The following is a 20,553-nucleotide window of genomic DNA, read 5'->3' as shown; positions in this document are numbered from 1 at the left end:
TATTGGAGCAATTAAGCAACTTCTTGGAGCGATCAAAAACAAACGCCATCCATGAAGACGGGGCTCGATTCGCCACGCCTAATTCGATGGGCAGATGGCTTGCCCAAGAGAGACAGAACGACACGGATAGATGCGATAACCGATGATCGGCATGTTCATCGCACAACGAGGGCTGCGCTAACCGCCGCTAAGTCGCTGCACTCCATGCAAGGCGGTGCCAAGTGAAGAGAACGTGACTCACAACGTAGGCAACCAATAGCCCATTTCGAGCGACGCAGGGCCATTTTTTGGTGTGCTGTGTGACGTAGCGTGATGGCACGCTCAAACGTGGACTGAACATCGGCTCAATTGGGCCTTAATGGGCAGTGCTCCTGCTTCCATGCAACTGATCCGTAATACCACCGCCCTGCTCTCCCACCTCCGCGCTTCAATTGAGCAATACAGATGACATACTTTGATGTGGTATGTCCAACAGCGACGCGAGTTACGCAGGTCCGTGCGGCTGCACGCGATCGCGCTGTAAATGACAATTGATGGGTCGTGATGGAGATGCGAACTGTCATGAATAAGGCTTTAGGACTTATTTAATAGTCCCGCCGTACAACTCAAATATACGTACGGGGTCATAGTAGGAAATTAGATTAGCTGCCTTTGAACAGTTCGTATCCAGCTGTAGGAGGATATCATAAAGTAGGCCTGGATATATTTGACTGGATGATGGCAGGGTGAGCCCACAGTGGGGAAACTCAGGACGCATCAACCATGTGATAGTTCCTGGCCCATCGCTGTCGTAGCTGAGATATATAACATGGAAGTTAAGCGGTCTGTCGACAAGAAGTGCCCGGACTTGATGAGCCACCGCGACGCTAGTTTGAATCATGCTCAGCAGTCAAGCTAGGAACATGGCACTCAGGGTGAGCCCGCAGTGGGGAAACTCGACCTCAGAACGCATCAACCGTGTGATAGCTCCTGGCCCATCGCTGTCGTAGCTGAGATATATAACATGGAAGTTAAGCGGTCTGTCGACAAGAAGTGCCCGGACTTGATGAGCCACCGCGACGCTAGTTTGAATCATGCTCAGCAGTCAAGCTAGGAACATGGCACTCAGGGTGAGCCCGCAGTGGGGAAACTCGACCTCAGAACGCATCAACCGTGTGATAGCTCCTGGCCCATCGCTGTCGTAGCCGAGATATATAACATGGAAGTCAAGCGGTCTGTCGACAAGAAGTGCCCGGACTTGATGAGCCACCGCGACGCTAGTTTGAATCATGCTCAGCAGTCAAGCTAGGAACATGACCTGGCCACCGCTTCGAGAACGCAGTTTTGCAGCGATGTCACGTGACCAACCTCCGGCGCAATCCGTGATCCGATCTCAGATGCGTCTGAGATTTGTCCGCGAGCGTCCTTCCTCCATTACCCACAAGCAATGTAGTCGTCTCAGCTTGCGATGCCCAAGGCACGTAAGCACAAGCGGAAGACTCCCATCACCACCGTGGAGGCGTCCGCGAGACCCGGCACGAGGGGATCCAGCAATCCAATCGCGACGCGCGCTCTCATTAGGCGCTTCCACGTCCTCATCAAGCGGCGAGCGCAACTGGAGAAGGCAATTGAGGCGGGAGACGGGCTAGAAAATGCACGGAAGGGGTTGGCCGATGTTGACGATGAGATTGAGGAAGTAGGTGGGCTTAGTGCCTACCAGAGGATGTCTACTATTGGGCAAGGTAGCGATCGAGGGGGCGGCAGCGAGAAGGTTTTGATCGAGTGGTTGAAAGAACTGGGATTGGCCAGCGCAAGCCTGAAAAAGCATACAACGTTGAGGTATATCTGAGCTGGTTTTGCCCTCGAATGAATGATGGGAGCACTCATGCACAACGTTACAGGCTACTCGAGGTTGGCGCCCTCAAACCCGACAACTACGCATCCTGTACTGCGTGGATCCAGAACACGCCGATAGATCTCCGGTCTAACCACCCAGCTATTGTGGAGCAGGATTTCCTGCTTATGAGCGAAGCAGAGCACCGCGAGAAGTGGGACATCATCAGCCTCAGCCTCGTCCTGAATTTCGTCCCGGATGCGAAAGATCGAGGTACGTATGCATTTCCCTCAGACGCTGAAGGACAAGTACTGAACTTGGCGACACAGGCAGGATGTTGCGACTAGCTCACACGATGCTGCGTCCGGATGGCCTCCTGTTCATCGCCGTAAGTCTGTCCCCGTACGCCCTGCGCCATAAAATTATTCACGCTCCTCGGATAAGCTGCCGCTTCCATGCATCCTCAACTCGCGCTACCTCACGCCGGAGCACTTTGCGGGCCTCCTGCAAATCATTGGGCTCTCTATGATAAAGTCACGGTGGAAAGAGGGCGGCAAAATGGCGTATTGGCTCCTGCGCAAGACGCCCGGCAAGTCACACACGACCGATCCAGCAGCATATGAGAGCAAGAAAGTTTTACGGCCGGGGAAAAGGAACAACTTTGTTATTCTGTTGTGATGGGTCGGTGATCCTGCCACGCTGGGTATGAATCAGCTGATACTGTAGTTATCACCCATCCAATGTCATGATCAGCGCTTCGGTCAAGTCATCGCGATATGTTGTCCTCGATGTTAAAGGCCCATTGCGCGCCAGCACCAAGGCATTGGAAAACTCGGCTATTCTACATTACTTCCGTAAACGTCTACTTGTGCTTCTCGTCCACTGGGTCGGGGTACAGCTGCAAGAGAGTGGAGTGAGCCACGGCGCTTTCGATACAAATTCAGTGAAACCCTATGTGCTTGCCTTGCTTGGGTTCATGATGTTCAGCGGGTCGATGGCCCGCTTGATCGTCTTCATCAACTCAACGGTATTCTCTCCAAGCTCAGCCACCAAATACTCCTTCTTACCGACGCCGACACCATGTTCACCGGTACCTGCATAATCGCTGTCAACTTCGGTGCCTCAAAAGAAAACACCAAACGCTCACAGCTTCCGTCCAGCCGAATCGCGCGGTGGACCAACCGGTGCACGGCTTCGCTCACCTTCTGGAGCTCCTTATCGTCCATGAACAGAATCAACGCATGGAAGTTGCCTGCACGGAGCATAATGAGACCAGCGACGTGTACCAAGAGCCGAGCATGCCTACCATCACCGACGTGGCCGACAATAGTCGACTTGAGCTTGTGCTCCGCCAAATCCTTCTTCGTCTCATAAACGAGCTGCGGCAACCGCGACGGCGGCACGCTGTCTCAGTTCGTCAGGCGGCCCATCCAACGCGTACGACCAAAAACCCAATCAGCACGCACCACACGTCCGTCGTCCAGCAGCGCGAGCCCGGCACGCTCCCGATCGTGCTGATGAGCGCGTACTTGCGGCTCTCCCAGAGCTCGGTGGCCTCCTCGTCCGTCTGCGCAAACTCGAAGCGCGTGCTCCCGTGCCTGCGCACGGTCTGCTGCACGGCGGCGGCGGCGACGCTGATCCCCTCCTTGTCGCCCTGGATCTTGAAGAAGAGCGTGTCGCTGACGGGGAGCTTTCGGGAGACCTCGCCGGCGGAGTTAATTGCGGCCATCACTGTGAAGATTAGAGAAATACTGCTAAAGGCAGTGCGTGTAGGGGATGCATACTGTTGTCGTCGAGTAGTTCGATGCATTCTATGGCGTCATGAAGCTCAGCGAACGATAGTGTATGTTGAGATTTCACATACGGATGTGCGGTCCATTAGCACTATTCAGTATTTCTTGTACAGCGCTGACAGCATGTTCGACGTCAGGGAACTGCGCCATGGCGACCTTGGTCGGCAGCAGAGGTGCCAAGCGTAAGGTGGCTGGAAGAGGAATGTGGGGGTCAGCGAGTCGTACAATGACCTGCATTGAAAAGCTCGCCCTCGGTGACGACGCCCAGTGTGCCTTCGGCGCCGATGAATAGCTTTGTCAGGTCAAAACCAGCTGCCGACTTGTGCGCCCTCCGACGCGTTTTGATGACTTCGCCATTGGGCAATACCGCGGTCTGCACAGGTGGTGAATATTCTCAATAGGACTTGCTTGCTGCGGTACATACGAGATTGAGGAACCACTCGCCCTTCGCTGTTCCATATCGGACAGCGTTCGCTGTAACAAGGAGTTCCAATCAAACGACTTCGACTAGCAGAACTGCTCGTTGTCTGGCACTCACTGCCCGAGCACCCCGTGCCGATCATGCCACCGATCGTCTAGTTATATAGTATGTTACCTGCAGCACTTAGCAATTCAGGACGGGTCATTGCTTACTGCTCCCGGACCTGGATCAACCTGAACTTTGCTGAGACATTGTTACATACGTGTGACATCCAAAGGCTGCCTACTGGGAAAAACAATGCAATGCCCTTGTCTTTCAGGGTCTCGTTCACGATCTCCCACTGCACACCCGCTTGACACACCAGGTCGCTGTCGGCCTCTGCGAAGAGGTGATATACTAAATCAACACGCAGGAGGCGAAAGGGCAGACAGTATGCACGTACCGTGTATTTCTAGAATCTTGTCCATTCCTGACATGTCTATGCAGATATCCCCGGTCTCGATCTGCGGCAGAGTCAATGTGATAGCTCAGTATGGACAAGGATAGCGCACCCCCGCGAAATTCCCCTCCAAACTGGTAGCTCCGCCGTACGGCACAATCGGCATCCGGTACTTTCGTGCAATGTTGACAATCTTGACGACGTCTTCCGTGCTCATAGGACGGACCACGACCGAGTGTGGCGAAGTGGGATGATAAGAGTTGTCAGAGTGGCCATATGTCTGCAAGACATCTGGGTCGGTGGACACGGCACCCTCAGCGGGAAGGACGACTCGCAGCTCTGCGATGGCCTGTTGGATCTCTTCCTTTGACGCGTACTTGGAGGGCTGTGAAGGCGGCGGAAGATCTTGATGCGTGGTTGTCCTTGGGACCTTGCCGGAGTGGATATTGTCACCTGGTCCAACGTTCGCACCATCGAGATGGATAGCTTGGCTCTGTACGTAGTAGACAAGAACAAGAGCGAACGCGGCGCCGGCACCCAAAAGGAAGCTCTGTACATTCTTGGACTCGCTGCCTGCTCCAGGATGCTTGGCCGTCGAGGAGAGAGAACGGCGCGGAATCGCGCCTTGGGATGAAATGTAATTCCAATTTGATTGCTTGGGCCTGAGAAGGGGACATAATCTCAGAGAACTCTCATATGAGCGCGATGCGAATCGTGCGACCGTTAGCAAGGGGAGCTTCATGGCGAGCAAGTCAGCAGTGTCGAGGAAAGCGGAGGAGGGAACACAGGTTTTGTTTATTATCAAAACCGCGAGGATAGTCTTGAATGACGAGCATCCATGGTCCCTGATCACGCTGTCCCCTCCGGAATCACCTGACACTCCGAACGCGTTCCATCACGTGAGGACCCCTAACCCCAGGTCTCGGATTTTGCCCTTGGCTCGCGGACAAATCTCAGACGCATCTGAGATCGGATCACGGGTTTCGCCGGTGGCTGATCACGTGACCGCGCTGCACAACTGCGCGCTTCGTGCGCCATGTTCCTAGCTTGATCATGATTGCTGAGCGTGATCCAAACTAGCGTCGCGGTGATTCATCAAGTCCGGGCACTTCTTGTTGACAGACCGCTTGACTTCCATGTTACATATCTCAGCTACATACGACAGCGATGGGCCAGGAGCTATGGGCCACGGTTGATGCGTTCTGAGTTTCCCGGACTCACCCTGCCATCATCCACTCAATATATCCAGGCTTACTCTCCTACAGCTGGATACGAATTGTTCAAAGGAAGTTGACCTAACTGCCTAGTATGGTCCCGTGCGTCTATTTCTATACGGTGGGACTGTTAAATAATTCTTGTCATCAAATTCCTAAAAGCTCATTCATGACGGTTCGCATTTCCGTCGTGACCCATCTGACTGTCATTCAACTCACGTCGCTGTTGGAAATTCCACCTAAAAGTATGTCTTCTATGTAACTCAAGGGAGGCGCGGAGGTAAGAGAGTAGCGCGGTCAGTATTGATCGGTTGCATGGAAGCAGGAGTATTGCTAACTGCGACCGACGTTCGATCCACACTTCATGATGACAACATGCTACGGCGATGGACATCTGCTTAGAAGACAAGAAAAGTGGCCCTGCATCGCTCAAAATGGGCTATTGGTTGCCTGTGGTGTGAGTGACGTTCTCTCTACCTGTCACTGTCTCCGGGTGTCTTGAATGGAACGCAGCGACTTAGTGCCACCATCCTTGCGTTATGAACATGTTTGTCGTCGGTCATCGCATCTATCCGTGCCGTTCTGTCTGTCTTGGGTAAGCGATATGCCGCTCAAATTAGGCATGGCGAATGGAGTCGCTGTCTTCATGGACGGCATTTGTTTTTATCGCTCCGAGGGGTTGCCTGATTGCTCCAATGGTCTACATTGTCGTTCTTCGCTTGCTTTATGTCCGCAACTTATTTCTTTCCGTCGACAGGCTGAGACAGGCCTGATTTGTCCTGCCGGTCCACTGAGGCAGGATTTCTCAGGGTATCAGGATATAAAGGCCGACTTGGCCACTCTCCAGGCATCGTTGAACCGCCGACAACGTCCCCCTTCCATCGCAGCCCTCATTCCAAGCTCTCATATCTTCTGTGTGTCTTCCTCTCTTTGTCGCTTGTATTCAGTCTAACGTTCTATAGCAATCTGTAATATCACCTCATACCTCTTCCAAAGATGTGTGTTGGCGAGAACTGCGCTCCTCAGGCAGTGCATTACATGAATGCACAGTTGACCTCCCTCTACGAAAATGCGGTCGAATGTATCAAGCACCACAACTACGCAAACAAGCCCGCTGAGGAGTACAGTGCGTGTCTTACTTTCTGCTCATTGCGCAATAGGTATTGACGAATTCTGGGTTTGTCACGCAGAGTACTCACATGCTCTCGCTGAGTACGCGTTCGTCGACCCCAACACCAAGGGACGCCAGACGCTATTCCAAGCCAACTTCGACAAACCGCTCTTGGAGTTCATCTGCAACCACGACGCCATCTTGCGTCTCAAGATCTCTAAAGGCTATTACCGCCTTGATTATACCAGATCGTCATCAATGACGTACTCGGAGAAGTGATTATGACTAGCGCACATGTTCTCGCCTCGTCCTCTGACGCTTGCATTTCAGGGATCGCATGCAGTCCCTTTCAGAATTAGAAGTTTCATTCCGCGTCCCCTTCGACACTCGCTGTCTCAAAGGCAAGGATACGAAAATCGGAAACGGTCAAAATCTCATTGAACTCATCGTGCTCAACCTGCAGAGTATGTGATCATTGTCTTGACGTTATTCAGGTCATTTATGGCTCCCTTCAACAGAGGCCGAACTTATCTCCGCCAACCCTGCCGTGATCGTCGGTCGCGATGCTCTCGTGTTCTACCTCTCGCAGTATCTTTCATTCCTACAGCAGGCGCGCTACCACGTCCTCTTCTCGCTGCCAGACTTCGACGACGATAGGTACAAGTTGACCATCGACTACTCGCTCATGGGCTCACAAGTGCTCGATATTGACGAGATCTGCGGCGTCAGCATTGACAAGATCAACACGTATCTTTCGTCGGTCTGGTTGAAAGCTGCGATGCTTGTCGGTGCTGAAGGCGGCGCTGCTGACTGGAAGGACACGTGTCTCGCCGAGTTCCGCAGCCACTGGACTATGCACGCGGATTCGGAGGTCCACTTCCATGTCAGGCTTGGCGCGCCCCGTGTCAAAGCGATTTGCTCCCGTGAGGCCGTCGTCTACTTCAGAATTGACGAGGTCTTCTTCTACGACGGCGTTAACTTCGAGGTGTAAGTCCTGCATTCAATCGATGCACGGTGCGACCTAACTCAAGGTGACCATGTAGCGCTCCTCGTCAACAATACTCTGACTGGGAAATTGCTGTCTTGGTCGATGTGATCGATGAGTTCGACGGGTACGTTACCCGCTGCAAGCTAGACCTCTCCAGTGAGCCCATTAGCACATTATCACCATTGTTTTTGTTGACGATTCTTGCGCAGCCGCTCGTCCATACCACCAGTGGTGCACGTTCACCGGCATCGACAGAAACGACGAGCTCGCGTTAAATTTCTGTACCCGCCTCGTTGAGTTCTTCACCTCCAGCTATCTTGATGTCCTCGAGAGCGTCGACTTCCACGTCATCTATCACCACGATACCCGCTGGGTCGCTACCCACACCCACCGCTTCTTCGAGGACTCGTCGGAATCTGAGGAGGAGGTCGAGGAGTGGACCGTTACAGAGGACACAGAGAGCGCGAGAATCATCGAATGGAAGGAGATGGTGACGCGCTCCGAGATGTATGGGTTCGACCAGATCGTTGCGATTTCCCAGTCCTCGGTCAACGCCAACTTTGTCGCGCTGTGGGATCTGGCCCAGATCACCAAGAGCGAGGAGCATACTTCCGCGCTGGCGAAGTGGTCACACGAGAGCTACTTCTCGGCTACTTTCCGGCCTTTGACTTTGCGTCTTTTGAGTAACGGCCGAGCTATCGTTTGGATCGACATGCAGGAGGGCGACCTGAAGATTCTCAAGAACTGGATGCCTTGGAAAGAGTATGTATGCAACCGTTTTCTTTTCGTTTTATGCCTGATTTGTACCACTGCAGGAGCGAGACCTACCATTTCGATGGGTGGCGTCTCGCCTTCGAGGTTGACCTCAAGAAGTGCACTCATGCAGAGCTAGATGTCCACGAGACGTGGCATTCGAGATTCAAGGAAACCCACGTCTACAAGGCACACGGCAAGCACACCGACCGCCACCTCGAGCATCTCTATCTCAATTTACGCAGTACGTTTATCCATCTAATATTCCTGGATGTCCTAAGACTGATGTTCATTGAATAGATGCGGAGTTCTTGCACGAGTTCTCCACGTTCGAGGGCCTCTTCCACTCGCATGACCATCACCCGATTGACAAGGTCCAGGCAGTTGTACACTACATCGGCCGCTACTACTTCCCCTACTTGGCGCACGGCGGCCTCAACATCCTGCATACCGTTCCCGTCTGGAAGCATGGCCTCGACATCCCGTCCTTTGCGTTGACGAGCGTGTCGTTCCACGTCTACTCGAAAGAGGTCATCCACCGCCACAACTGGGCTCAGCACTCCTATGTCACCGAACCGATCATCGTCGTCCTCGGGATGACCAAGGGCCGCCCGCTGCCGCAGGAGCGCCTCGACTTCTCCACCAACTGGGTCGTCCGCGTCTCGAAGGGCGCCTCCTACGGCACGGTGTGCCTCTCCCGCAAGGCATTCATGGAGGAGCGTCTCCTCCAGCTCCTCACCAATGTCAACGCTCTGACCACGATCATCCCTGTGTTTACTGGGGTGGAAGAGGGAGTCTGGAAGCTAGACCTCACGACCTGGGCACTGCACACGTACAAGAAGAAGCAGGTGTGCAAGTGGCAGCTCGATTCGGAGGCGGATGGATACATGCGGTACATATGGCAGTTCCGCGACGGCTGGAAGTACGAGCATGAAGGCGGCGAGGTGCCCAACGGCACATACGCAGTTTCCTGTGAGTGACCTGACTTATTAAGTTGTTAGGCCGGTCTGACTTTGACGCAGGCTCCACGCGCAACTTCGTCGAGCTACCCTCGGCTGCCAGGGGCAGGTCGATGGAGATCAGGATCTGGGGTGAGGTTGAACTCAAGATGTCGTTCAGTTCTGGTGCGAAGCACGGAAGGTGCGTACCTTTAGTTAAATTCATGATTCCCTCGCCCACATGACATTTGTCCCTCAGCGCCAAGTCCAGCGCGAGGTGGGATGCCCTCCTCTGCATGCACACCGATGTCGACGGCATTAAGGTCAAGCTCGCCGGATCTCTCAAGCCTACCATCGAGTCGACGCAGTACGAAGGCGGCTCCGCCTCGGAGATGTTCACCGATCTGCAGACGAACCTGTACGCAAACCTGCCGAACGTTGTCGATCTTAAGGCGGTCGTCGATGAGCTCAAGATGTTCGAGGGCATCTGGCAGTACGGCTACCAGGGCGCGCAGGCGTATTGTCTCGCGAGCCCGGTCTTCACCACGAAGGGCGATGTCATCTTCGAGCTGCGCCCACATGGTCAGCAGGTCGGGAGGAATTCTGGTGTGCAAGGAAGCCTAGGAAGGACGGGACGCCCGGCCGTGGACCGGCCATCATGTGAGTTTATTTTACGTCCTTGTATCGATCCCAACATAACTTCTTGATGGCACTATGCAGTCCTTCAGAAGGTCAAGGAAGTAGTACAGACCGCACTGAACAGCGAGGACGAGTCATACACTAACGGTCATGCCAATGGCCATGCAAATGCCAGCAGGACCTACACGGCGACGACTATGACATACGACATGCACGTGGAGAAGGGCGAGGAGGGTGACGTGGAGGACTTTCAGGACCCCATGTTTTTTCGGATGCCTGCAAGTGAAGTGGTGGCATGAGCTCAGCTGTATGCGCTCTGGGAGATGCTTCGCTTTGTATGATTGTTCCGCACAATGCTGTGGCAGTTGTTGCGATTGAATGGCTGCTTTGGCGGTTGCTGTGACCACCCTGTTTGCTCCTGCGCGCACTGCTCCTGTCTGAGATCTATCGGCGTGTTCTGGATTCACGGATTCACGCAGTGCAGGATGCATAGTTGTCCGGTTTGAGGGCGCCAACCTCAAGTAGCCTGCAACGTTGTGCATGACCGCTCCCGTAATTCGAGGGCAAAACCAACTCGGATATACCTCAACGTTGTATGCTCCTTCAGACTTGCCCAGTCACCGCGCAAAGCTTCATGCATGTAAATGTGGTCAAAATTCCTGCATCATTAAATTACCATACATGGTCATCTGTGACCCGAATATAGAAATATTACATAATGTTTCTTCATACTTTTCCGAGGCAGGGCTTTATGTGTTTTCACTTGTTTCGTCACTAAAAAATCCTCATATGCATGCTGTGTATGGTTGTTGAACAATATACCATACATGGTCATATGTGACCCAAATATAGAAATATTACGTAATGTTTTTTAATACTTTTCCAAGGCAGGGTGTTATGTGTTTTCACTTGTTTCGTCACTAAAAAATTCTCATATGCATGTGTTTATGGTTGTTGAACAATTTTGAACTATCCAAGGCCAGAAACAGTCGCTGGAAATGATAGGGCATGCTCCGTACGAATGTGACTACCAAAAGACGCATCCGGCGCTTGTATCCAACGCGGGCGTCTCGCAAGTCGGCCCTTGACTTTGTGGCTGAACGCTCACTGTCGTCTTGCGCAATCTCGTTCCTTTGCTGTGATCCATAAGCATAAATTCTACTAGAGCATGTCTGCTGAGTATGCAGATGCGACACTTGCGCAGATCAGGGACGTGATCGCTCGCCTGCAGTCACCAATCCCGGACTCGACTGCTCTCCTTCAACTGCTTGCCGCTCCTCTAGCATGCTTAAGTCTGCTACCACCACGCTTCAGAAGATATGATGTGTCTCCTTTGCCCAAGGAGAGCTTCAATATTATTCGGCACGTTCCGCTGCTGCAGAGAGCCCTATTGGAACATGTAGTCCCGACCTGGGAGCAGGTGCTTGTGCAAGAAGACGCATTTGCCTTGGTCGAGCAATATTTCTGCCCTGATGCCATGTCGTTCGGTATTCCAGCTGCGGGACAAGTTGCCGTGCTTGCATACTCGACCTTACTCTCCTCGCCAGTACATGAACCCTCCGTACGGCTCCTTGTACGACTGTCTAGAGCGTATCCCATAGATGTGTTACATACAGTTGTCTATGCAGGTCGCGACAAGGCCGGCTCTGGAAAGCAACAGATCACCTGGGAAGACTGCGTGCGGAACGTCGCGGCACTCCCAGGAAAAGTCGCAAATGTGCTCGGAGCCCAAGGTGCAATCCCTCCAGAACTCGAATATGGCACGTATGTCAGGAATTTGAGCGTGCGGAGCGAGTCTCTCATCGCAGCATTATGCTCGAACCCATCCGGAGGTGTGTGTCTCTCTTTTGTCTCACGCGACGTCTGCCTGACCCGCTCACGATATGAGACAACGTAAGCTCTGTGATCTACCTGCTCAACAAGCTCGTCAATATTGGCATCTTCCCTCCTTCCAGGCCCACATCGCCATCGCAACCCTCCTTCTTCAAAGCCACGCTGCCAAAGTTGCGCGAGCGCGTCTCGTCAGATCCGTCCTACCCCGCTTTCTGGCGCAAGTTGCTTTCGTCGCTTCCGTCCAGCCTCACTCTGCATTCCATCATAACATCTCTCTGCTCTGCCCTCGAGGACATCCAACCACCCTTGGATCCCACAGAACCGAAGCGCGCATTGGTGAAACGCGAGGCGCAGCTGCTGAGAGACCTGCTGGGTAAGCTCACCAAAGACAACAGCGAGCTACTCGATGCCTTCTCCGCGGTGGCGCTCGGCAGGGAGTGGGGCGAGGGGCATGCACGGATATTCGCGTGCTGGGCCGCGGGAGCCGAGAGCGGTGCCCGAGATAGAGAAGGTAGTGTGCTCCTCGGCATCGATGTTCGTTGGCTTACGATCATAGCACAGATCTGGAAGTAGTGCTCTTCAAAGTCGTGGACGTGTGGGCCAACCCGGACCAGATCAGGCATTCCCTCCTCTCGCGACATCGATGTACGTAACTGCCCATGCCCTACGGTAGGATCTAATATCGACGCATGCGCAGATCTCACCTCGCTCCTCTTGCTTATCCTCTCCTCCTTCGGGCCGAATGAATCAGGCTCTCCCTCGGCCTATCAGGCGCTGGCGCACTCGCCGCCATTCCTCACCAGCATCTCCACGTACATCGCGCACCTCGACGCGACGGTGCGCCGCTGCGGGATGCTGGTCGCGGAGGAGGTCGCACGCGGTGCTGGGAAGAAGCTAGACTTCCGTGACTGGGAGGGGGACGAAGACGGCAAGGACTGGTGCAGGCAGCTCCGCGTGCTCACGGAGGGATGCGATGCGGACGCGGAAATGGATGCCATATCTAACCAAGAGGATGAGTCCGAAGAAGGGACGAAATCGGCGACCGCGCCAGCAGCTGAGCAAACGAACTCGCACGGGAATGTGCCAAAGAAGGTTACTGTGCAGGAGACAGGCTATGACTCGGACGACTCGCTGACCGGATACGCCTCGCCTCCGCACTCTTTTCGGTCCCCGTCTCCGACTCCTTCTGAGCTCGAGGAGATCGAGAAGGACCCTACGCTCCGCGTGGGGCAGAAGAAGGTGCCGCGGCCCGTGTACCTCGCTCAGCTCGGGGAGATGGTCCGCGGTACATCGGGCGTAAAGTCCGAGGAGGAGGAGTTTGAGGTGCAGAAGATTGAGGTCGCGCTTGATGTGGCAGAGGAGCTGATCAGGAGAAAGAGGGCATACGGCACTGAGCTTGGTGAGTGCTTTGCTAGTGCTACAGGGAATATGCCTGATTGAATACGATCTTGTCAAAAGAGGAGACTGCTATCACCCTCGTGCACGGGTTCCTTGGTTTACAGGACAACTATGATATCGATGATTTTGAGAAGAAACGTCAGGCGGCGCTGAATGCTCTGGTTGCCTGCTGCCCTCGCAAAGCCGCTCCGTGAGTTGCATATGACCGATGCGGCGGATTTATTACTGATACGACCCCGTCCAATACAGCGCTCTCATCGAGGAACTCTTCAGAAACCAGTATTCCGTTTCCCAACGAGACGCCGCTCTCAATGCACTCGCGCTGGGTGCAGGTGAGCTCGCGTCCATTTCCATCCCGAGTGTGGTCTCTCCACTTGCTGGAGATCGCGTCTCGTTCCCCAGCAAGCGCCTCCCGGCTGCTCTACACAAGAAGTATATTACGGCGGATGACAAGCACAACGCGAACAATGCTGTACAGCTCTTCGTCGACGATCTGAGCCGCAAGGCCATCGACAAAGGTGCAGAGCCGACGGCTGAAAAGCTGGCCGCGATCGTTCGCGAGCGGCAGTTGCGTCTCCGTCAGCCTGACAAAGTGACAGAGCTTCCGTCAAGCAGATCCGCTATGTCGCGTCTGACACCACAAACCGCACAGCCAAAACGGACGACGTTCACTGAAGTCGCGGCGGAGTACTTCATATGCCCGCTGATCAACCACTTCTGGCTGTTCCTACGGGATGAGCACGCCCGCGAGGCTCTAACGGCGCACCAACCTACGCTGCATCGCTATCGCGGGGCAGGAACAGGCCTCGTCCTCAACGCAAAGGTCATGACGAGATTCCTGTCTACCCTCGCGCTGCTAGTGCACGCGGCTAGGAACGCAAGAGAGTGGCTGGCTATCATTGCTCCCGACGCACTGGAACTGGCGGTTACCCTCGGTACCCGACCCATCTCGTTGTCAGAGATCGCTGATGACGAGGACATGCAAGACGATGTTCCAAGTGGGGCGAGTGACCGGCCTGGAGACACTGCAGAACCGAAAGAAGTAGGCAAAGAGGCAGCCATCCTGACGTGCGCATTGCAGCTCGCGCTGATCGTGCTCGATGGAGCGCTTGACCTCGACGGCGGACGCTCGCTGGGGCTGGAGCACACCGCGCTGTTATTGGGCGCGGGAGAATGGGCTGGGACGATTCTCATGAAACTGAGACGAGGGACGCGGGTGCTTGGAGGAGGTGGGCTGCACGAGGCCATGCTGAAGAGATCGGCAGCGGGCGTGGCGCTGAAGGTGGATGAGCTCAGCTCCAGGTGGGGGCGGTCTATGATAGATCTCGGATCGTTGTGATTATGGGAAGAGGCGATGCTGAGGAAGGGGTGGCGAGTATTGGAGGTTGCCTTTGGATCATGATTGACGAGCTGTCGTGCCTTATCCCATGCGTTTCTTTGCAGATTATTAAGGTGATGATGACGCTTGGTGTAGAGCTCTGTAAAGAACGGTGCGCTAGGTACTTCCAGTAATGTATGTGTCTGAGGAGTTCACAATTTGTGCGGAAAAAAGTTCCGAATGACCTCGCGCAGTGGGCGATTACAGTCATCAACCGGTCAATGAGACACCCCCGGTCAATGAGACAAAGTTGCCTAGCTCCCCCAAATCGCTTCCTTCTGCCTTCTGCTTTGGCATGGATATTATTATGTTGTCTATGCTACTCTTCACCAAAAAATCAGGGTAATATGCTGAGCAATGGGTTCACCAGCTTTCAATCTTTTCGACATTTACATGGGTGTGAAACTGAAATCTCACCATCTATGATTTTTTATACTTCTGTATCTGCATCTCACTACCAACTATCAATCTCATATTAAAGCTTGGCTTATTAGCTACATGTTCCCCTGATTTTGAGAGTGATACACAAGGAAACAAGTGATAGACAGACGGAACAAGCATGACAGTGCATATGAGATGAGACATGGCGGCCCCCTGTTACGTCACGCTATTTCCATATTTGGCAGAGGGCTGAGTTAGACCTTACAGTCAAGAAGTCTGAATTGGGAGGCAGAACTCAATAAGACTAAGTAAGAACATTGAAAGCCAGCATGTATGAAGCCAAAATTTAAAGGCCTTGGTTCAGATAAAGTGATACTGAGGACGATTGTGATGAAAATGTGAGTGAGACACGTTGATTATTTGTTTCCAAATATGGTAGGAAGAAGCGTGATGTGACCATGTCTGAAGGAGCGAATTTAGATTGATAAGGACTGCGACACTGATCTGCTCCCCATGCCCTCTGTTCACACTCGATAAGAGTCAAAACTACATAGAAATAATGTTTCTGTACTGTATGAATTATGGGTGAGGTCCGATCTCATTACTATACGGAAAATCTCCTGCTAGAGTCTTAAACATATTTGAGCGTCTCATTTACCGGTTGATGACTGTACATAAGCGCATCACAGCTTGGAAACCTTTTTTTCACACGCCTGTGGCTGGACGTTGTGGCGTTTTCAGCGCCTGCCCCTGTCGTTCGAGGTTCGCGCGCTGCTCTGCTCCGTACGCTCGTCAGTCTGTTACTAGGCCGATCCTCGCCTGCCACCTTGTTGTCTCTGTGGAGAGCTGTCGTATCGCCCACATGTCTGTGCCTGTAGAATGCGCCCCATGTCCGTCCAACGGAGTTGCTGTTCGCCGACCGCGACGCTCACGCAACAGCGGATAACAATCCAGTCCTCCCCATTCCTACGTCCCAGCTACGCTACTCCCCTGCTTCGTCTGATCACGCTGACGACGACACGAACAGCACTGGTGTCGACGACTATGTTAACTCAACACCGCTCTCGGGTACATCAGCCACTCCTCGCTCCCCCAATATACCTGACCTCGGGACGTGGGAAAGCCACTGCAACGCGCACTGGCCGCGCAATGCTCCGAACGTACGCCCACCGATCAACTCGTCTTTCTCAACCGATCTAACGATCTTACCTACAGACGTATTCCCTCCTTTCTCCACCATGCCGACCAGTCGATTCATCGGTACTCGGTCGCGGCCCTTCCAGCTCTGCACACCACGTGGACATGCAAAGACTCCAACCGCAGGAGCAATCGAACCCTCTGCGTAGGCGACAACGCTCCCTCATACTTTGGGTGACAGGAGGTCAAGCGCGCCTTCTTCATCCACTCAGGCGGCGAACCGAGGACCGTGTCGGTGTGCAACTCAATTCCATCCACGACGGGGACTCCGCAAAGCTCGCCAAGTTGCTGTGCGAGCTCGCGTCCATCAGTACGTCCTCTCCTCTCATCATTGACGCATTGTAACCCCCTCTTCCACAGTGAAAGGTGATGAAGACCACGATAGCGGCTTATGGGCAAACCACTACCAGGGGCACAAAGTCAAGGGGAATCAACAGCCCACTGTAAGTTCACCCGCATCACCTTGTCAGCGATCAACGCTGACTCTTATACTAGGCTGTCCAGTTCAGTAGTTGCTTCGACGGTCGCACATCCTTTGATGCTCGCGCGACCATGGAACACTATCCCGCATCCTACATCAACGAAAACGACCTCGTCATGCTCGAGTGCACCATCACGCGTTTCAAATAAATGCAATGCAACCTGGTGATGCTGTATACGACGGTGGATGGAAGTACTGGCGCACACAGCTCGAACTGTTCGCCGTGGCGAAACTCATTGAGGGACCCGAAACAGCGATCAACGAGGACTTCGGCATCGAGGATGACGCCTACATCTAATCTTTCGTTCACTTATCTTTCTGCCCGTGTTCGAATTCTCGTTGTACCTGTAACATACTCCCTTTACTACTCCACTGTACTGATTTTACTTGCTCTGTAACTTTCTACCTTTCGTGTGTAATTGTAACTTATCCACTATTCTCTGATTAATAACTTCTCACGCGATTTGCGACATCCTTTCCGGTAATTCGGACCCGGGCGTGCGGACACAGTGCGGACACCCCAAGTGGACGTTACTTGCTGTGACTGGGTGTGACTGGTCGTGACTCCGTGACTGTCTATGGCAAGCGGCCCAGGAACGTATAGCACGGCCTCAGGTCTCAAGATCTCACTGCTGATCACTGATTTTCAGTACATCATTTGCGATATATAAGCATGCTCCCGTGTACATAGTGTGATTCCATGACTCGTTCAGAAAGCGCGAACAGCTTGCTAAGCTGTTTGATATCTTCGTCGATTCTTCGATTCTGTGCTAGGCTGATTAGTATTCGTCCTAGCTGCTCCTTAAGGAACTGGTCGGAACTGTTAAACAGTCATGCAGACGATTAGGGGCCCAGGGATTGTGTCCCTAGCAGCAACAGGCGCAACACACCTGGGCAGCGATCATAAGACGAATACGGCACTCTAATCTTCCGTCGGCATCTCGATCGAGCGGCCGATCTCAGATAAAGCATAGCTGCTTGCTGTTACGTGGCGGCGTGCGTTCAATCTGCAAGAAATCGGTCAAATCGCGTGCTCTATTCTCAACAAAATGGTTTCAAGCACGCACATAGCGAGGGAGGTGTTGGTATAGACTGCAAAGGATCGTGAGCGAGGCGATAAGTGACATGGTGATGGTAATGTCAGACATACCATCCCCCAGAGGCATGTACAATATCATGACTACGAGACGATTATCCTGCACCCAAAAGTACTGAAAAAGCATGAGACGACCTGATTTCATTTCGACGAGGAAGCAATCATACCGCCACCAGGACGAACAACTGTACAATGCTAGGACTAGCTCAATGTGCAGCACACGACACATCGCCTAGGAATACTCACAAAATGATAACGCCACGGTTTGCTGAATAGATAACGAGCTTGGTAATTATAGATTCGGTACTGCGCGGATGATAGTCGGGCTCATTCATCAAAATCAACTATCCTTGATCGACTTACCGCCTAAAGCCAGTGCGGCTCCTGTGTAATATGTATGCGAGGCTCACTGAGATAACCGTATCCGAAGCGAGCGTGCTTGCCAGGTTCGCAAATGTGTTAACCTGAATGAAGATGGAAGCAAGGGCCTTAGCACACTGCATGTAGACAATTACCTTGACTTCTGCCTCCAACTCTGCCATGTAGTGCATGTTCCACCTGAATGCAGAAAATTGCTGCATGAGTGTTTCGGTTGTTCCACTAAGCAGGAGTAGGCGTACCTTTTTCGGACGAGCACTGCTTGTATCAGATATGCGCAACAATTATTTCACAGAATTTACTGCGAGGATTGGACACTGACATATGTTCATGACTGTGAAACGCCGCAAATCGACACATGAGTACAGTATAGTCCGAGAATACATACTGAATGATGTAAGACAGAGAGAAGCCTGTAAAGCCCCCGTCGTGAGTCGATACTATATTGTCATTCGCCAATGAAAAGCATACCACAGCCATGGTCAATGGGATCCGAATCCACTTGTTGGTCATGACTGCGGGAAAATTCACAACCATTACCATACCATATAAGCGAACTCTTACGTCGCCAGATGTTGGATATGAAGAAGCTGTAATTGTACGACGTGAGCATTGACAACTATGAAACGAGGACAGCTAATTACCAATGCACGGCCAATTCAGTCATGGACTGGTTCCGAAGGTCAAATATATGCTGACGCGATTACAAGGCGCCACCTACGAGAACAAGCTGCCATGCCTGATGAACCGCTTTAGCAGCTCATGAGAAGTATGGGCTAAGGAGACGTACTCCAAAAGTGCTGTTGGTAGTATGTGAGATTGTCACATTACATACGATGAATATGCATCTGCATGATCACTCACGGAACTAAGCTCATGATCCCGATAATATCTCCGCGATTTTGCACAAAATAATACCAGATACTCTGCATATGACATCAGTTACGAATCTCATAATCTGAATGCAGACTAGCGTCACCTGGCAGCTTATCATATTCTGTGCAGTGTCCAGCAGCCTAATGACGTGAATTCAGCCAGGTGGGCTGTGACAACAGTTAGTGCATGCTGACCACAAGATTGCGACCTGTTAGATGATACGGCAACATGGGCGAGGGTGATGGATCATCAATTAAAGTTCCACAGCAGCCACGTTGACTTACGAGACATTTTATGGAGATCTTGTCGTTCCTGTAGTTCCAAAGATAGAAAATGCTTTGAGAGCAGGCACAACCATATAGCCTGTCTTGACTCACTTAGCATGATAAATGGTAATCAAATGGTATACGTACACAGCCGAAAGCAATGCGCCAACAAGAACACATCCGAGAGTATCATCAAGGTGGAGATTCGGACCAGTCATTGGTAACGAATGTGGTGATGACTGGGGGGTGTATCTGTGGTCGCCGTGAGGGAGTCTCCAGCTGAGCCAAAGAAGTGCGCTTTAGCTTTATAGGTCCACGTTGGCAAATGGCGTGAACTGGGTTGCGGCGTTTTTGACAGAGGATGGTGCCTTGATGATTGATACCTACATCAGTATCATGATTCGAGAAAAGGCCGAACAAAGTCAGCAGAAGTTTCCAGCCTGAGTCGGAAGGAGAGGGCGTCTTGTACCAGGAACAATCAACTCATATTAATATTCTGACGTCTAGTCGACTTGTAAGGTACAAGCGGGCTATGACTCAGTGGCATATCATTGACGCGAAGATGAAGAAGCCCCTGGCCGTGGGCCTAGTGACATGGCGGTTACTAACGGGCGTTCTGTGTCAGTACGCGCCAACAATTTGTGTCCCACCATCGTAGTTGATCTGTGCGCACCACATAATCCGGATATGCTCGCCAGAAGAACATCTAGCTGAACACAGCCCGTACACGAAGACCACACAACGTCGAGTCCACAGGAGCCTCCGCGTCCAGCCCTTTGTTACAAACGTCCCATCAATGCCCATGGTGCGCTGTGTTTCAGTATCTTCATTCTGAAACCGCGCCACAGAGACCCTGCGTGGAGGTCTCAGCTGGTGTCTGCATGAAAACAGAATAATAAGTATCGTTTTCGGATGGATTCATTGAAGTGACCTCTCAGATTGCGCCCGTACGCAATAGAATGGTGTAAATAGATGTCCATGAATGGAACCAATTACATCCGCTAGAGCTACAAGGGATGAAAATGAGCGAGAAGGCTAGAGCATTATCATCATGGGTCTGCAAGAAGGAGACATCAATGAAACGTATAGGCAGCGACACGCTTCCTGTGGGAGACGTCGAAACAAAAGAACAGAGGGATACACCCAGGCTCAGGCGGCCG

General features: G+C 52.6%; 5 protein-coding genes across 5 annotated transcripts; 3 read left to right on the top strand and 2 right to left on the bottom strand.

Annotated features, from left to right (window-relative positions):
- Positions 1-1,447: 1,447 nt before the first annotated feature.
- Positions 1,448-2,491, top strand: LAESUDRAFT_755162 (nucleolus protein; the record flags this gene model as incomplete). The annotated part of the gene is made up of 4 exons (XM_040911993.1): positions 1,448-1,818; positions 1,881-2,086; positions 2,143-2,201; positions 2,258-2,491. The coding sequence occupies 4 exons, from the start codon at positions 1,448-1,450 to the stop codon at positions 2,489-2,491; spliced, it is 870 nt and encodes a 289-aa protein (XP_040769262.1).
- A 184-nt stretch (positions 2,492-2,675) lies between these two features.
- Positions 2,676-5,024, bottom strand: LAESUDRAFT_734347 (uncharacterized protein; the record flags this gene model as incomplete). Its single annotated transcript, XM_040910502.1, has 15 exons — positions 2,676-2,711; positions 2,777-2,907; positions 2,961-3,065; positions 3,120-3,217; positions 3,280-3,544; positions 3,598-3,624; positions 3,678-3,797; positions 3,856-3,979; positions 4,031-4,080; positions 4,145-4,181; positions 4,240-4,260; positions 4,314-4,405; positions 4,470-4,530; positions 4,579-4,896; positions 4,938-5,024. 15 exons carry the CDS (start codon positions 5,022-5,024, stop codon positions 2,676-2,678), a joined length of 1,572 nt encoding a protein of 523 aa, XP_040769261.1.
- A 1,436-nt stretch (positions 5,025-6,460) lies between these two features.
- On the top strand, positions 6,461-10,320 carry LAESUDRAFT_274940 (uncharacterized protein). Its single transcript, XM_040901805.1, has 12 exons — positions 6,461-6,594; positions 6,643-6,806; positions 6,871-7,066; positions 7,122-7,255; positions 7,310-7,625; positions 7,680-7,778; positions 7,835-7,935; positions 7,989-8,541; positions 8,595-8,776; positions 8,833-9,504; positions 9,555-9,672; positions 9,730-10,320. The coding sequence occupies exons 2-12, from the start codon at positions 6,677-6,679 to the stop codon at positions 10,175-10,177; spliced, it is 2,949 nt and encodes a 982-aa protein (XP_040769260.1). The 5' UTR covers positions 6,461-6,594; positions 6,643-6,676; the 3' UTR covers positions 10,178-10,320.
- An 884-nt stretch (positions 10,321-11,204) lies between these two features.
- Positions 11,205-14,889, top strand: LAESUDRAFT_740990 (uncharacterized protein). Its single transcript, XM_040911114.1, has 6 exons — positions 11,205-11,941; positions 11,998-12,453; positions 12,504-12,587; positions 12,640-13,341; positions 13,401-13,530; positions 13,590-14,889. Exons 1-6 carry the CDS (start codon positions 11,278-11,280, stop codon positions 14,677-14,679), a joined length of 3,126 nt encoding a protein of 1,041 aa, XP_040769259.1. The 5' UTR covers positions 11,205-11,277; the 3' UTR covers positions 14,680-14,889.
- Positions 14,890-17,430: 2,541 nt separating this feature from the next.
- Positions 17,431-19,625, bottom strand: LAESUDRAFT_809433 (uncharacterized protein). The gene is made up of 21 exons (XM_040914141.1): positions 19,541-19,625; positions 19,412-19,490; positions 19,322-19,335; positions 19,231-19,267; positions 19,116-19,177; positions 19,042-19,051; positions 18,973-18,990; positions 18,896-18,921; positions 18,816-18,841; positions 18,723-18,766; positions 18,640-18,664; positions 18,574-18,585; positions 18,494-18,509; positions 18,389-18,431; positions 18,237-18,337; positions 18,120-18,179; positions 18,041-18,068; positions 17,928-17,988; positions 17,845-17,869; positions 17,668-17,784; positions 17,431-17,597 (listed from the first exon to the last, which is right to left on the bottom strand). Exons 1-20 carry the CDS (start codon positions 19,609-19,611, stop codon positions 17,700-17,702), a joined length of 843 nt encoding a protein of 280 aa, XP_040769258.1. The 5' UTR covers positions 19,612-19,625; the 3' UTR covers positions 17,431-17,597; positions 17,668-17,699.
- Between the last annotated feature and the right edge of the window lie 928 nt (positions 19,626-20,553).

Source organism: Laetiporus sulphureus (assembly GCF_001632365.1).
Source record: "Laetiporus sulphureus 93-53 unplaced genomic scaffold LAESUscaffold_3, whole genome shotgun sequence".
In the NCBI taxonomy this organism is placed as follows: domain Eukaryota; kingdom Fungi; phylum Basidiomycota; class Agaricomycetes; order Polyporales; family Laetiporaceae; genus Laetiporus; species Laetiporus sulphureus.
This window is presented reverse-complemented; position numbering and strand designations above follow the sequence as displayed.